This window comes from Loxodonta africana, chromosome 14, assembly GCF_030014295.1.
Source record: "Loxodonta africana isolate mLoxAfr1 chromosome 14, mLoxAfr1.hap2, whole genome shotgun sequence".
Lineage (NCBI taxonomy): Eukaryota > Metazoa > Chordata > Mammalia > Proboscidea > Elephantidae > Loxodonta > Loxodonta africana.
The window spans coordinates 47,043,749-47,061,711 of NC_087355.1; the positions used below are offsets into that span (position 1 = coordinate 47,043,749).

At 42.1% G+C, this 17,963-nt stretch overlaps 1 protein-coding gene across 1 annotated transcript in view; it reads left to right on the top strand.

Moving 5' to 3' along the window:
* The window catches only part of PTDSS1 (phosphatidylserine synthase 1), a 77,827-nt gene that overhangs the window by 29,893 nt on the left and 29,971 nt on the right, over positions 1–17,963 (top strand). Inside the window, exons 4-8 of the mRNA XM_003408404.4 lie at positions 1,233–1,357; positions 5,061–5,219; positions 8,955–9,106; positions 13,360–13,501; positions 15,711–15,823. Of these exons, the coding sequence (XP_003408452.1) occupies positions 1,233–1,357; positions 5,061–5,219; positions 8,955–9,106; positions 13,360–13,501; positions 15,711–15,823 (691 nt within the window). The remainder of the gene's footprint in view (positions 1–1,232; positions 1,358–5,060; positions 5,220–8,954; positions 9,107–13,359; positions 13,502–15,710; positions 15,824–17,963) is intronic.

Sequence of the window (17,963 nt, forward strand, 5' to 3'; positions counted from 1 at the left end):
CACAATTCTGCATGTAGTATCCAGTGTGACCATGAACTTCAGTTTAAAATCTCTGCTCTACAGGCACTTTCTGTCTTAAAATAATTATTCTAAAGGATCATAATTAAAAGGTGTAGTGGAGGCATGTAAGGTGAAATTCATAAAAATAGCTGGTGTATAAGTATAAACCTAAAAGGAGGTTCTCATGCCAACAAGCCTGACAGTGTGTGTCCCCTGGGCCCCTGGCATGCATCATCGGGTCAGCCACACCTCCCTGAGCCGGCCCTGCTGGAATGCTTGTACTGTAGTGGTCACAGTGGATTTTATTCCAGCCATACGTGTTCTTCTCTGGAGCAGCTCTTTGGAGATTAGTGCTGAGCCAAATTTGGATGTGGTTCCGTGATCCAAGGTCATTTGTCTCACAGTATCTAGATGTCCTTCTAGCAGTTTCACAGAAAGAGACATAGCAAAGCCACTGGTTGTTGATTTTCAAATCTTTCTAGAACAAATTACGTACTGCCTTCTTAAAAGTACATTATTAACTTTCTTTTTTAAATCATTAGGGGTGATTTTGAGAGTAGCAATTATGGTAATATGATAGAATAATGCCTGTAAGGACAAATATGGAGTGTAAGACTTGGATAAGTGGCTCTGGACCACTGAAATAGTCCCTGACTGGGCCATCCATGCCCATCCCTGCCCGCCTCTGGTCCAGTCCCTGCAGAGCAGCCAGAGTCACCTTTGTAAATTACCTAGAGCATCTTATTTCCCTACTGAAAACCCTTCAAGCGGTCTCCACATCACTTATGATAAAATACGAAATCTTGGCCGTGGCCTTCCAGCCCTGCACTCCCGGCCCTGACTGTCACCTTAGTGCTGCCTGGCTCCGTTCCCCTTTCTGCCAGCATGTCAGCATACGTCCCATCCTAGACATTTCTCTTTTCAGGGACCTATCTGCACACTGATGTTGCATCCTCCACACCACACCCACACACCCTTTGTCTGCTGGTCCTTTGAGTCTCAGCTTAAGCATCATTTTCTCAGACTTTTACTAAACTCCCCCAACCCAAATCTGAGTTAGGACTGTTTATCAGACTGTGTCATCAAAGAAAATATCAGATTGTGATAAGGGTTTCAACAGAGTACATTACAGTGGTAGCATCTGTTTTGGGCAGTAAGCTGTGGAGTCTAATGTGCTATGTGTCTGACAATTGGCTGTCGCCTGAACTTGAGTATGTCCTTGTTTCCCTCAGGACTCAGTGTGCTCTACTTCCTGTTCCTGGTCTTCCTCCTCTTCCTGAATTTCGAGCAGGTGAAATCCATAATGTATTGGCTAGATCCAAATCTTCGCTACGCCACCAGGGAAGCAGATATCATGGTATGTACTTATTAACAGTCTCTTAGAAGAAGTGGTTGGTTCTTGGGTGTAGGAAGTAGTTGACTTTGCATTTTAAATTGTTCCTTCTCCACGTCTAAAACCCAGATCCTTGAGCAGACTGTTGAGGTGCGTGATTTTCTACATGGAATGCAGTCCAGGGAAATGGAGTCCTTTCATGGAGCAGAGGGTTATGGTAGGAAGAGTGTGAACATTATCATCCGACAGCCTCAGGCTTGAGTTCTGCCTCTATCACTTGTTAGCTATAGGACCTTGGGCAAAGTACTTGTTAGCCTGTTACCTTTTTGTCAGGTAGAAATAATAATACTTATTCTGGAGAGTTATTGTGAACTAAATGGAGTTGCTGGGTGGTGCAAACAGTTAACACACTCAGCTGCTAACCAAAAGATTGGTGGTTAAAGTCCCCCCCAAAGGCTTCTTAGAAGGAAGACCCAGTGGTCTACTTCCGAAAACTCAGTCATTGAAAACCCTGTGGAGCACAGTTCTACTCTGACACACATGGGGTGGCCGGGAGTTGGCGCTGACTCCACCGCAGTTTGGTTTTTTTACTGGCTTCATATGTAGTCGTGTTATCTGCCAGGCCCACCACACACATACAAGGTCCTTGGTGATGGTGGTTGCTCCTGCTACCCTCAGTGTCGTCAGCACCCTCTCCCCGCACCCTCATGCCGGGATCCTTCCCATCTGCTGACCACAAAAGTGCCATTTGCAATTATTTAGGCCATTTCATTTGTTATTTTTTAATTAAGCCACGAAAACCCTTATGCTTGGCTAAAACTACTCTGTATTTTGGCTTTTTGTCGAGAGGCTATTTTATTTTTTTATGTTCTTCTTTCCTAGTGTTTTTTATGCCTGACGTTTGATACAGGTTGAAGAAAAACTTCACAATGTTGGAAAACAGGCATATTGGGCCATGTCCTGGCTTGCTTTGACAGACAGGAAATAACATGGAGGGACTTAATATAAGGTCCGAGAAGCAATCATTCGACTGTAGATGAGATTGGTCAGACCCTTTGTGGAATGGTGCTTATTTTATCTTTAACTTTTTGAAGGAGATACTGAAGGCAAAACTTGTTTAAAAGTTTCTGGAAGCAAAGTCTCTCTTGGGGGTTTCTTACTGTAAGAAAGTGAATGGTAAAGAGTGGTTTACTAGTGAAGTAGAGGATCAGCGAAAACGAGAGAAACCCTTCATGAGAAGAGTGGACGCAATAGCCACAACAGTAGACTGAAACATACCAGTGATCGTGAAGGTGGTACAGACGCAATAGCCACAACAGTAGACTGAAACATACCAGTGATCGTGAAGGTGGTACAGACGCAACAGCCACAACAGTAGACTGAAACATACCAGTGATCGTGAAGGTGGTACAGACGCAATAGCCACAACAGTAGACTGAAACATACCAGTGATCGTGAAGGTGGTACAGACGCAATAGCCACAACAGTAGACCGAAACATACCAGTGATCGTGAAGGTGGTACAGACGCAACAGCCACAACAGTAGACCGAAACATACCAGTGATCGTGAAGGTGGTACAGACGCAACAGCCACAACAGTAGACCGAAACATACCAGTGATCGTGAAGGTGGTACAGACGCAATAGCCACAACAGTAGACTGAAACATACCAGTGATCGTGAAGGTGGTACAGACGCAACAGCCACAACAGTAGACTGAAACATACCAACGATCGTGAAGGTGGTACAGACGCAATAGCCACAAGAGTAGACTGAAACATACCAACGATCGTGAAGGTGGTACAGACGCAATAGCCACAAGAGTAGACTGAAACATACCAACGATTGTGAAGGTGGTACAGACGCAATAGCCACAAGAGTAGACTGAAACATACCAGTGATCGTGAAGGTGGTACAGACGCAATAGCCACAAGAGTAGACTGAAACATACCAGTGATCGTGAAGGTGGTACAGACGCAACAGCCACAACAGTAGACTGAAACATACCAACGATCGTGAAGGTGGTACAGACGCAATAGCCACAAGAGTAGACTGAAACATACCAGTGATCGTGAAGGTGGTACAGACGCAATAGCCACAACAGTAGACCGAAACATACCAGTGATCGTGAAGGTGGTACAGACGCAACAGCCACAACAGTAGACCGAAACATACCAGTGATCGTGAAGGTGGTACAGACGCAACAGCCACAACAGTAGACTGAAACATACCAACGATCGTGAAGGTGGTACAGACGCAATAGCCACAAGAGTAGACTGAAACATACCAACGATTGTGAAGGTGGTACAGACGCAATAGCCACAAGAGTAGACTGAAACATACCAGTGATCGTGAAGGTGGTACAGACGCAATAGCCACAAGAGTAGACTGAAACATACCAGTGATCGTGAAGGTGGTACAGACGCAACAGCCACAACAGTAGACTGAAACATACCAACGATCGTGAAGGTGGTACAGACGCAATAGCCACAACAGTAGACTGAAACATACCAACGATTGTGAAGGTGGTACAGACGCAATAGCCACAACAGTAGACCGAAACATACCAGTGATCGTGAAGGTGGTACAGACGCAATAGCCACAACAGTAGACCGAAACATACCAGTGATCGTGAAGGTGGTACAGACGCAATAGCCACAACAGTAGACCGAAACATACCAGTGATCGTGAAGGTGGTACAGACGCAATAGCCACAACAGTAGACCGAAACATACCAGTGATCGTGAAGGTGGTACAGACGCAATAGCCACAACAGTAGACTGAAACATACCAATGATCGTGAAGGTGGTACAGACGCGATAGCCACAACAGTAGACTGAAACATACCAACGATCGTGAAGGTGGTACAGACAGACAGTTTGGTTCTGTCACACATGTGGTCACCGTGAGTCGGAGCTGACTCAGCAGCAGCTAACAACTACAGGTGATGATGACGGTGAAGATGGGGATGGTTACAGTTACTGACTGTTCAGTGTCTGCTCTGCCAGGCACCGTGCTGAGTGCCTCACTGACATACATGCTAGGCATTAACATCCCCATTACAGAGGAGGAAATAGGAGCTTAAAATGGGGAAGGATCTTGCTCCAAGTACAAGCCAGTAGATCTGTCTGGCTCCACAACCTGTACTCTTCCATTTGCCTGTGCTTCAGATACATAGTTAAAATACTAATAAGTGTCTTGATCCTCACGACAGGCTTGTGAAATAGAAATTGAGAGAAATACATAGATCGTTTCCCTACAACTTCCTTGTTGCATTCCAGGGCTTTGAACTGGTTCATTTTGGTTTTATACCCTGCTGAGAATTTGTAGATTCTGATTCAGTATATCTGGAGGTGGGAAAGAAAATTCTCAGCAGGGGGCTGAAATGAAATGAGCCGGTTCAAAGCCCTGGTTTTCATCTTCTAGAATTTTTGCTGGTGTGGGGCTCACTGTTTTTTGTACCTGATCACTTTTTCCTTCCTTCAGGGAGTTATCCACATGTTCCTAAATTCTGGAGACCTGTTCATAAAAGCAAAGCAATTCTGATTTATGAACTCTTAATGCTTGTCCATTTTTCCTCAAGAATCTTCAGTTATTAAAGCTTCTTTAAAACTGAGTAGGATATATATTAGTTGTCACAGTCTTATTTTCTTTTCATTGACTTGAAATTGTGGAAGCAAGTGGATTGCTTGAGTGTCATTGATTATTTCCTTTTTTATTTTAAATAGGAGTATGCTGTGAACTGTCATGTTATCACCTGGGAGAGGATTCTCAGCCACTTTGATATCTTTGCATTTGGACATTTCTGGGGCTGGGCCATGAAGGCCTTGTTGATCCGTAGTTACGGCCTCTGCTGGACAATCAGTATTACCTGGGAGCTAACTGAGGTAAGAAATGATGGGAGGCTCAGGGAGAGGACCCTAGATTATTCAGTGTGCTCACCTTCCATGTAGTAAGACGATAGTCTCTCAGTCAGCAGTCAGTCAGTCCATCATCCTCCAGCCGCTGCTGTACAAAATTAATTTTAAACCATTCCGTAAGAATATTTTGTGCCTCTGTTTAAAAAAAAAAAAAAACCTCATTAACTTAAAAAAGCGAGCTTTCATCACAAAGTCTTAAGAGAAAGAAATGAAATAAATCTGAAGAATGAAGTTAGAATCCCAAGTCAGACAAATATAATGAGATCAGCCTAGAAGTAAATGGGTTTACTTACTAACTAGCCTCCACTGTGGGAGAAATGGAAGTGTGGTGTTTAAGAATTACAAAGGCGTCTGGGATATTTTGTAACTGAAAAATAGTTTTCCAGTATAGCTCCATTATCTCTCTGATCAAAGTTTGTCTCATTTAAGTAACAAAAGAGAAATGTTTTTGAAAAACAATTGTCAAAATGAATTTTTGGGAACTAATTGATTTATTTTTCAATTATTAGTCTTAGTAGTCATTCCCAGAGAACAAAATTTGGCCACATGCACAGTATATTACTTGATGCCAATCATTGTCCTGACCGTAACTTAGTTAACTGACCCTAACTTAGAGGTGTGTGCCAGTAGAGATGTCTTCTGTTCACATGCTCAGCACTTCACCTATATCATCATGAACGCCGCTCCCCCTCCACCCCGGTAAACCAGAAAAGGCAGCGCATGCTCCCATTGTGCAGATGTGGGAACCAGTGCTCAGAGCCTTGGCTCATTAGAGGAGCCAGAATTGGGTTCTGGATGTGCTTGACTCCAGATGTAAAGCCTGTATTCTTGCCCTTAGGCTTCATTCTACCTCTGTGATTCCAAACATCTCCGTAACCTTTGCCCTTTTCACTTCCCTTCCTTCCTTTTCACTCACACTGCAGCCTGGGCATCTTGCTGTGCCTTCCTTTCCGTGCTCTTCAGTGTCCTGTAGTCACCAAGTCCTATAGACTCTTTTCTGTACACCTCTACAATCCCTCTCAACCTTTTCAACTCCTTGCTCCCTCCTACCTGTGTCTGATCCTCTCTCATCTCTGGTCTGAGTTACTTGTCTCCTCCATTCACTGTTTATAGCCACAGTGATCCTTTCAGACCTCAACTTGATCATGTCTCTCTCCTAAAAACTCCCTTAATGTTTTCCCTGATGTTAAGATGAAATCCAGGCTTCCAAGTCAGCCTATAAGACCCTGTGCTACCTGCCCCTGCCTACCCCTATAGCCTCATCTAAGACCCTCTCCACTTGCCCTCTGCTCTGGCCAGCTTGGCTTTCTTCTCTCCATTCTTTCAGAAGACTTTGTGGTCTTTCCTAAACCAGAGCCGTCATACAAGCTCTTCCCTCTCTACGTGCCCCTTCTCCTCCTAACCTCATCGCTGAAGGTGCAGCTTACTATTATTGCCCTAAGATAATCTTTCAGCCTTAAACCAAAAGTATCCCCTGGTATCTTCTTAAAACCACACGGTAGTTTAATTAGTAAGGAATGTCTGCCTTGAGCATTGTGCTATTTTAAGAACTATCTATATGGGATCAAATTGACACCAGCAACTCAAAGTTTACATAGATGAGGAACTTGAGCGGAGGCACTGAGTTTATGTTAATGAGGGAGGAACAATTGGGCAAAGGAGGGTGAGAATGGCTGCACAACTTGAAGAATGTAATCCATGTCAAAGAATTGTACATGTGGACGCTGTTGAATTGGTATATGTTCTGCTGTGTATATTAGCAACAACAAAGAATAAAATAAAACAAAAAGGGACAGCTTAAATCCCACCTCCTCAGGAAAGCTTTCCCTGATCCCTGTACTTGCTTTGGTCCATGTTTTTATTCCTGGGAATGCAGCACCTAGCCCTTCTCCTTTGAAATGCTCTTCATATTTTAGATACTGGGTCAGTGTCTCTTTATACCTCCTGAGGGCAGGGTTCACATCTGCGTATTCCTAGATCATGGTACTCTGCCTTATAGATACTCCACAGAGCCCCAGTGAATGAATGATGCAGTCCTCTCCCAGACTCTGATTTCTCAGGGGCTCATCTTGCCCCAAGACTCTATCCAGGCACCTCTCTAGGACAGGGCCTCAGGCTGAAGCATGTTCTCCACAACCCACTCCCTTGCATAGTTTTGTTTCATCAAATGTACCTCATAGACTTCTGCTGAAGTGTCTCTTCCCTTGCCACAGGGCAAAAGGTTATGCTCCCCCTAGTGGCTTGGAACCAGAGAATGCACTTCAGGGGAAGTGCCAGGCTCACCTGGGTAGGAACAGCCCCGAGCCCTCACGTTCAGTAGATGTTCTCTGTCTTACGGGCAGCAGGCACACTTCATAAGGATAACATCTATATATTGTTTTATATATAAAGTGTTTTCATGAGTATAGTTTTATCTTTGTAGTATTTATATTACTTCCAAGGTTTGTAATTATGGGGGTTGCTTCATTCCAGAGAACTTCTAGGCATCATCTTTGTAATTTCAGACCTTCTGAAAGTGGGCCTTCACAGAGCAGGACTTGCTGCTCTGAACATGGCCAGCACTCCCTTTGTTTTGGACAAAAGGATTCCCATAAGAGATTTCTCTTCTACCCTTGGTTGTGCTGTTTCTCCCACCAAGAACGTCCTCATCATCGCTCCCTCCTGAAACCAGTCATGTTGTTGTGTACCGTTGAATTGATCCTAACTCATAGCAATCCTATATGACAGAGTAGAAGTACATCCCATAGGGTCTCCTAGGCTGTAATCTTTATAGGAGCAGATCACCAGGTCTTTTGTGGAGCAGCTGGGTGAGTTCAAACCACTGACCTTCCCAATTAGCAGCCAAGCAATTAACCGTGGTGCCACCAGTGTTCCTTGAAAACAGTCATACCTGTCCATAATGATCCTGCTCCAGTATGTCTTCCTTCCAGAAGCTTTCCCGATTGCCTCCTTTATCCCCACCTTACTTCATTTATGTCACCACTGTAACACTTGTCACAGTCTGCCTTCATTTGTGGCTGTGGGTATCTAGATAACCATCAGACCCTGCCACTTGACATCAGGAGCCTGCACTTCGTTTTGTCTCACCACCTCACACATCCTGGGTGCTTAATAAAAGATCGTGAGTAGTGCAAACTGGTTATTTGTGAGATTTTCTATTAAGCTGTCACTTCCCTGCATCATGTCATAAAGGTCTAACCTTTCTGCTTTTGTGATTTACCCACTGTTTTACCTAAGTATCTGTGGAATATTTCTGAAAATGCACAACTCGAATTCTTAAGCTGCACATTGGGAGGATTATGTCAGCAGCTTTCTAGGTATGAAAGACTTTTCCTTTTCTCCTAGATTCTTGTCATGCTCTCATTATACAGGTAATTAATTGAGAGTATGTCTCAAGAGGGGCCATCACTTCTTAAAAGCCCTGTAGGAAAAAAAAGGAGAGTTGTTTGGATTAATACTAGTTACAGTCCATCTGCAATATAAAAAAGAAGAACCAGATTACAGACCTTGTTTCTTTTAATGCATTAGGAAAAAATGAAACGTCAACAGCTTCTTCTAAAATAAACCAAAACCAAACCAAACCCATTGCACATTGCCATTGAATCGGTACTGACTCATAGTGACCCTATAGAGCCTATAAGAAATCATCCTGCACAGTATGCCAATTTTTTTTACAACCATCACCTTTTTCTGTGTCCTCAGCTTTTCTTCATGCATCTTCTGCCAAATTTTGCTGAGTGCTGGTGGGATCAAGTCATTCTGGACATCCTGTTATGTAATGGCGGCGGCATCTGGCTGGGCATGGTTGTTTGCCGGTTCTTAGAAATGAGGACTTACCACTGGGCGAGCTTCAAGTGAGTCATCTCCTTTTTGGATATTCGTCACAATTTTTCATAATGTATGTTTATGTGCTTTAGCAGAATACACCTTTATGTATTCTGGTGTCTTTGATGAAAAGTAAAATCAATTACACGTTAGTAACTGAAACTCATAAATGATGATAAACCGAATTTCAGGCACTCATCCAGAAAATGCTACACCATTTATGGTGGTTTTCTCTCTCTCACGCCATATATTCACATGGTCCTAACACCCTCTTGATTCCCAAATATTTCCCAAATCCATCTCCTCCATTTTATCCCTCCTGCCTCAGCCTGCATCACTGAGTTAATCAGCCCCCTGATCAGCTTGCCCCCAGCTTAACCCCTCTACTCCTTCTCACACCATTGCTGGAGTGATTTTTTCAGGAACGTCAGATTCACCACATCATTCCCCTGGGATGGTTTCTCTTAGTTTTTAGGATAAAGTGAACATTATGGGCCCAGCAGGTGCAGTCCCTTCCTCCCTGCCCTCCCAGGCACTTGAGGTTCTGAGTCCATGTGCACACTCCTCTCTTTACATGGGATTGACCCACGCTCCCAGCGCCCAGGCTGACTCATCAGTTCTGTCTTAGTCATCTAGCGCTGCTCTAACAGAAATACCACAAGTGAATGGCTTTAACAAAGAGAAGTTTATTCTCTCACAGTCCAGTAGGCTAGAAGTCCAAATTCAGGGCGATGGCTCCAGGGGAAGGCTTTTTCTCCCTGTTGGCCCTGGAGGAAAGTCCTTGTCATCTGTCTTCCCTTGGTCTGGGAATATCTCAGCACAGGAACCTTAGGTCCAAAAGATGCGCTCTACTTCTGGCACTGCTTTCTCAATGGTAGGAGGTCCCCATGTCTCTCTGATGGGTTCTCTCTTCTATATCTCAAGAGAGACTGGCCTAAGACATCTAATCTTACAGATCTCATCAATATAACTACCACTGATCCATCTCATTAACATAATTGTTATAGGATTTACAACACAGGGAAATCATTTAAGATGACAGAGTGGTAGGCAGTCAGTCATACAATACTGGGAATTATGAGCTAGCCAAGATGACAGATATTTTGGGGGGACACAATTCAGTCCATGACACCTTCTTTCCTAACTCACTCCCTTGTCACCCATTCAAGAAGCCCTCTCTGACTTGCTAGATAAATTGTATGTCCTTCATCTGGGCTCCCATAGAGAGTAGTGCTTACCTGTGTCATTCTGCCCTGTTGGACTTGATTTTCAACTTAACGGTGGCAGGAACCATGCCATTGATGGGAACAAGGAGGAGAAGAGCTGTGGTTTTTATCACTCCCATGGGAGTAATAGTAAAAGTCATTGTTTTCATTGTGTTTAAAACTTAATTATCAGCATTTTCCCACGTTATTAAGTATACTTCTAAAATACAATTTTGAAGGGCTTTTTCACATTTCAGCATATGAGTAAACCATAAAATATTTAACTAGCTCTCATTTATGATCATTTAGTTGTTTCAACGTTTTTGCTTTTTTGAAGAAGGAATGCTCTTGAACATGTATCTTTGTGTGCATCTCTGATTTTTTGGTAAATACATACTTAGAATTAGATTACGCTAATATACACTATTACCTATAGTATAAAAAATAGTATAGACGTGTCCATTTCACTGTTTCCTTGAATTTTATTTTTAAACCTTTGTCAATTTTTTTCACACATAAAGTTGTATGATATTGGCTTTCTGTTCTATTTCTGTTGGATTTCTCGTCTCTCGTTGTTAGGTGCCGTGGGGTCAATTCTGAATGAGAGTGACCCAATGTACAACAGAACAAAACGCTGCCCAGTCCTGCGCCATCCTCACAATCATTGTTATGCTTGAGTCCATTGTTGTAGTGACTGTGTCAATCTATCTCATTGAGGGTTTTCCTTTCTCGTTAGTGCTTTTAATAGATTAAGGATATTAACAGTTTTCTCCTAAGTATGACTTTGTTTTTCCAGTTTGTCATTTCCCCTTTTAATTTTGTTTGTGGTATGTTCATTTAAACTTTTTTAAGTTCATTTAAACTTAAAAAGCTTTTGATTTTTTTTTTTAGGTAAATGTTTATCTGTATTTTCTTCTGTTTCTTTAATGGTTTCATCTTTTTATTACAAATAACTTACTTAACCTGTCTCAAATTTATTTTAGTATATGGTGTGAGAGGAGAGTTCACAATGCTTTTGCAAACGATTAGCCAGTTGTCCCCATGCCTTCAGTAAATAAGCCTTTCTTTGGCCACTGATCTGAAAGGATACTTTTTTCTGTATTTGAAGTAGAAGATAATGTAACAAGAACGGTGGCCATGCTAGGTATCAGCCCAAGCAAGCTTTATAAGAGGTATCTTATTTGAGCCTTACATCAGTCCTAGAGGTAAACACTGTTCTTCTCTTCCTTTTGGGGTTGATGAAACTGAGACTTCAGTTTAATAATTTACCTAAGGACACACAGCTAGTAAGCAGTTGATTCTGAATTTGCACCCAGGCTGTCTGACCCTTTAAACACTGTACTACCGTACTTCCCTGTTTCATGCATTTATGCTTCAAATTTGACTTTTGAATCATTCTGCCAAGTTACCAAGACATAGGCCCAACCAAGAAACAAACTACTGTTATTTTTAAATTACATTAAATATACAAATGGATATAAGTTAATTTGGGTTAAATTACTGTCTTTACTATACTAAATATTCTAATTCTTGATCAAGTAGTAGCTATTAATTCCAGTCTTCTCCTACAACTTTCCGTGAAGTTTTGCCATTTTTTACAGAGGTCCTGAATAGTTCTTGTCTATTTTTAGGTAGCCTCTATTTTTTGTTGCTATCGTGCATTGAATCTTCTTGCTGCCATATTTTTTCAGTGCACACTTGTTGATGGATTGGAAGGTGAACGGAAGAACAGACTGCTTTCCTACCACTGTCCCCTAACCCCTCCCTTCACTAGAGTCAGTGGTCCCTTAGGATGGAAACCAGGCCTGACCTTTCCTGGCTTCTGCCTTCAGCACTTCTCATGGTCTATGATACATAAGCCAACCAGTTGCCCCTGAGTTGACACTGACTCAGGGCAGCCCCACGTGTGTAGAGTAAGGCTGTGTACCTTAGAGTTTTCACTGGCTAATTTTTCAGAAATAGATTGCCAAGCCTTTCTTCTAAAGTGCCTGTGGGTGGACTCAAACCCTCCAACCTTTGGTTTAGCAGCTGAGTGCTAACGATTTAGCTATTTAAACCACCCAGGGACTCTAATACAGAAAGGTCCTTGAGATGACTGTTTGTCGAATTAAAGAGTCTTTCCCAGTTATTAGCTGGCATTTACTTTGGGTTTCAACTCCCCTGAACTAGTGTGAGAGGGTTAGAGTCTGCACCCTCCAGCTCCGTTGCTTGGAGAGTGAGCCTCCATCAGCTCTTGCTGAGCCCAAACCTTCCCATTTATAAAATGTAGCACTGCTTGTTGCTATCATGGGAATATGAAAATTTTAATTGAGTGATTTCTGGGATTAAAACTAAGAAATCTTGAAGACCACTGTTCATCAGCCTAGACTGTTCACTTCTGTAGGGAAGAAGAAGTAGGATAAAGAAATGACGTGGGTAAACTTAAGAATAAGGAGCCCTGATGGTGCAATGCTTAAGCACTCAGCTGCTAACCAAAAGATTGGTGATTTGAACCCCCAGCAGCTCCATGGAAGAGAAGACCTGGCAATCTGCTTCCTCAAAGAGTCCAGCCTAGGAAACCCTACAGGGAAGTTCTATTCTGTCATGTAGGTCAGGATGAGTCGGAATTGACTTGACGGCCCACAACAACAATCTTAGGAATGAAACATCTTCTCTTTCTTCTTAAAACACCTCACCTTGGGGACCAGCAATGAGTGGGTGTAGCAGCCTTGCTGGTGTCCACGTTGTGCCTGGGCTGATGCCGGGTTGTCGTCTTTAATGTCTCTCAGCTTTTTTGTCATCAGTTCACAAATGAGAACCCTTCCTGACACTACAGTAACCTGCCCTCTAATGACATGACAGCTCCAGGCGGCACCTTTCATCCTGCAGTTCCCCATCGAGTGTGTGGCTCTCACCTGCTTCACCTGTGAATAGCAAGGCTATTGTTTGAGAGACAGTTCAAATAGAAAGGAATCTTTTTGTACTAAGCATTTGTTATAAAGGCATCAGTGCACAGTTTTTTCCTATCTTTTTTTGTTTTTTCCCCATTCTCTTTGTTATCTCTTTGGATTTTCACTGGAGCCTTTCTCTTCTTACAGGGACATTCACACCACCACCGGGAAAATCAAAAGAGCCGTGCTGCAGTTCACCCCTGCCAGCTGGACCTATGTTCGCTGGTTTGACCCCAAATCTTCATTTCAGAGAGTGGCTGGGATATACCTTTTCATGATCATCTGGCAGGTATTTTTTTTAATGCCCAGAACTAGAAAAATAAATAGACGACTCCTGGGAATTTAGTCTTCAACACGTTAGTTTACATTGCTTACCACCTAGATGTTTTGGGAGATAAATACTACTCCAGCTGGCATGTAGAATAATTAAAGTGATGTTACCACTAAGGTCCTACTTCACTGTGATAACATTTTAAATATGGATCTTTGAATTCCCGGAAAAAAAAGTAGTGTCCACACCTGACACCCAATGAGTCTGGTAGTAGATTGCTTGTTAGAAATACCATTTTCAGGATTAAAGGAACAAATGGACAGACTTTTCTGATGTTACAGTCAAGTTCAGTGTTTGATTTTTAAAATTGTACCTAGGCTGTTACCACCTTGGGTACTTTGTGGAAAGATAAATAAAGCCCTGTGCTACCTAGGGAAAGTGGAGAACTTTGATTATCTGGGTTTTCCAGAGTGTTGTCAGTGGCGAGAAGCTACAGTTCTGAGCAGGCTATTATATTGTTGAAGTAATTTAGAGAGCTAAGGATTGTCAAACATCTCTAGTTTCTAGAGACAGCCTTCTTATTGATCTTCCTGTCCCCAGGTTAATTGTTTCACAACTTTTGGAGAATAGCCAACTAAAACCGCGTCTTGTCTGCAGGGTCTTACGGAATCATCAGAAGTTGTATCTTGAACACGTATGCACAAAATACTCCCAACGTAAGGGAAAAAAGTCAGCTTGTGTCACTTTTAAGACAGAGGATCTTCCTTGTCCACACTTAGGAGGATAACAATGTCTATCTTAATAAATAGAGTTTAGGTGTACAGAAGTGTATGTGAATAGTTAAATAGTCATCATGGCTTGGAGAAGTCAGTATTTATAAAAATGAGACTGTAAATTGATTGAGATTGAGCTTTACCTTATCAGGGCACATGTCATGGGAGCTATAAGTTTTCCTCGCGCATTAGAAAAATCAAGGAGGAACAGTTTGTCAAGGAGAGACAGTATCGTGCTCCTAGAAGGGAACCACCTGGCAGCATTCCATGGACCTCGGCTTTCCGATGGGTGTGAATGTAGCGCTGTGACCTGCTTTGCATTTGCAGTGTTAATTAGTGGACCATTTTTTACTTTATACCTTTGAAGTCAGCACTATGGGGAAATGACAGAAAGTTTTCTGTAATTGAAATAAGCCTGCCGGTTCATATCATGGGTTCTCAAAGCATAGGGACCTTGCCATAGTCTCTGTCCCTTGCTTGAGATCTGGAGCCAACTTCTGGGTATAGAGCAGTCATGCCCCAACCACAGTCTCTTTTGTGCCACCAAGGACTCATCATGTGGTAAACTGCACTGGAATGCCAACCTCAGTGGGAAGTGCCTCTGCCCCAGGTGGAACTTGGACCAACCTTTCACATCCACTTTCCAGAGCTGCCATTAGTTGAAGATCTGCTCAGTTCCACTCATGTGCTAGACGAGTACAAAGTCATTGTTCTTTGATGGATCTTAAGTTTCCTGTGGTTATTAAAGAGCTCAGTTTTCTACAGTTGAACTTCTTTTAGACCTGGCCTGATTTCTGTAAGGCTTCCTAGGTCTCTCATGTGTATTTCACGATTGATGCTGTTCTCAGAGCATTTCTTCCTGACCGTCCCAGCAGATCACACATATGACCTAAGTGACAAGCCTCTGAACGAGAAACTAGTACTTCCTGAAAGAAACCTGAGGCCAATATTCAACCAGCATACTCCAGCATAGCCGTGTAACTTGTTAAAATGTTACAGTATTTCCACGCCACTGGACAAATAGTGGGAGTCTCTGGGTGGTACAAACGGTTAAGTGCTCAACTCCTAAACAGAAGGCCTTGCTATCTGCTTCCATAAGGTTACAGCCTTGAAAACCCTATGGAGTGCAGTTCTACTCTGACACACATGGGGTCGCTGTGAGTCAGAATTGACTGGATGGCAACTGGTTTGGTTTTGTTTGGTCAGATAGCCAATGCCCTGAGTTAGCCCCTGTGTGCCCATCCCATTACCCCAGCACTACCCCCCAGACCCCTGATTGGTTGGTGTATATGTTCTACTGGTTTTAACTAGTTTGAGTAGTAACCCTTGGAAGATCCCGTATGTTTTTTGAAAATGCTGTGAACATACCAGTGTAGAATGTCCACTGAGAGAGGAATATATAGTCATGACTTAGCGTGAAACACCAGGTTAACTAATTTCTTTTTCTCTTTCAGCTGACCGAGTTGAATACCTTCTTCTTGAAACATATCTTTGTGTTCCAAGCAGGCCATCCACTAAGTTGGTGCAGAATTCTCTTTATTGGTGGCATCACGGCTCCCACAGTGAGGTAATTCTGAACAAGCCCGGCTGTTGTTTGAGGAAGTTAACTTGCTTTATATTCTCTTGTCGAGCATAAGGGAAGTCACATCAACTAGCAGATTTTCCATGAAAATGCCATTCTAAAGAATTAGACAGAATCCCTGGGTAGTCCAAACAGCTAACGTGCTCTGCTGCTAACTCAAAGATTGGCAGTTCGAATCTACCTGGAGGCATCTTGGAAGAAAGGCCTGGGAATCTACTTCAGAAAAATTGCCATTGAAAACCCTATGGCTCACAGTTCTACTCTGACACACGTGGCAACTAGTTAAAGTTGACTTCCATGGCAACTAGTTAAAGAATTATATATCCAGAATATCAAGAAAATGTTCTCAGACCTCAATCTTTTACTGTTGTTCTTTTTTTTCTGTAGTCCAATTTTAGAAAGTTTTTAAAAGAATGTTAGAAATTACAAAACTTTTTAAGGTAGAAGAGAAGTCATATATGACATTATACCCACTCCTCACATATCAACATGGTTAGGTTCCAAAGACCAGGTAATTATGTAAAATTGGCATTTTGTGAAAATGGAGAATGACTGCATCATTACATAACTCCCAGATTACGTCATGGCATGACTTGCACGTTGGCATTTGTTACCGCCAGAGGTATGTCATTAATGCACAAAAGTAGTAGATTTTTTGCTATTGTAATGCAAAGTGTTGTATAATGAGATAGTCGATAAGTGAGGAGCAAGAGTATTTGTAGAATGCAGCTTTGTTAGTTTTTTCAGGCCACTTGAGTCAGTCTCCTTTTAAAATGTGCTCTGTGGGCTTCCAGGATGACTAAGATAAGCTTGGGTGGTCATGGTGTTATTTCCCAGGTTTTTGTAGGCCCTGGAAGTAAGGCATTGGTCAGAGACGGTCCCTAACATTGACTGACCCCAGGGAACTTCAAAGTCATATATTTTCATTCATTGTATTTTTCCTATTTAGAAATGACATTTGAGTTTTATGACTTAAATGGAGTCCTGTCACTGGTCAGCAGGAACACCAAAGATCTCTACACAACTGATACAAGTATAAACAGAGCAGTTAAAAGGTTAGCTTTTCCAAAGCTGTAGGATAAATCAGTGCCATAATCTTTAATGTGCTCACACACCACACAAGTAAAGGGCCACACTTGCCCAGGTGAGTGGGTGTTTCCCTTGGTCAGAACCAAGGCCATTCCCACCCTAACCCCCCAGCCAGTACTTTTTGTCATTCCTTATTATTAAAAAATATCTTCAGATGCTGAATTAAACAAGGGAAGTAAGGCATGACTTAGTCCTGTGGAGTTAAGGCCAAAAATTCTACCTCTTCTTTTTATAATGAATCAAACAGGAAAATAATAGTTGTTAAGGCAGCCACCCTTTGATACTTTAGAGGCCAGCGGTCTATTGAAGTACTTATCTCATAAATACTTTTTAACCTTTGTTGGTTTGAAGCACCCCTCTCCTGTTTGGAATTTAATTTGAGATTCACCATTATTTTCAGGAAGGACTAGCAGAGGTTCCTTCATAAAACTAAGAGCAGTCAGCAAAGTCAGTAAGAGGGGAAAAAAGAGCTCCCAAAATATAATAGCAAATCATATCTGATTTATCGTGAAATTTCAGCATTGTTAAACACTAGAAAACAAAAAATGGAGACTAAAAATCATAAATTTTGAACTTTTGAGAGTCCTCAAAATTTTTGCCAAATCCTATGGATTTCTAAAGAAAAATAATTGTTTCTGAGCTCTTACGCTGTTTGAGGCAATTCCCACGTAAGATGTTTTCCCGTTTTACTTGAGAAGATGAAAGTTCTTCAATCGGTTTAGCACAGCCATCCCATTTAGCAAATGCCAGACCCAAAAGGGAGATGACGCTATAGGCTTCAGGATAAATCGCATATGCTGCATCTCCATTTTCTTCGTTTTTAATTAGACTTTTGCATGAATCTGCTTGGAGAAAGTACCTGAGTGAGCATTCTTTTAATCTCATCATACAAAGTACAGTATGATGGAATGGTGCTATAAGAGAGGAAAGTATCTGAATTGCAAAAACTAAATTAGGTAATGAACATGTGAAGTTAGATGAAAACTTGAATTCTTTATAGCAGAATTCTTCACTCAGGTCTTTGCAGGAAGGAGGT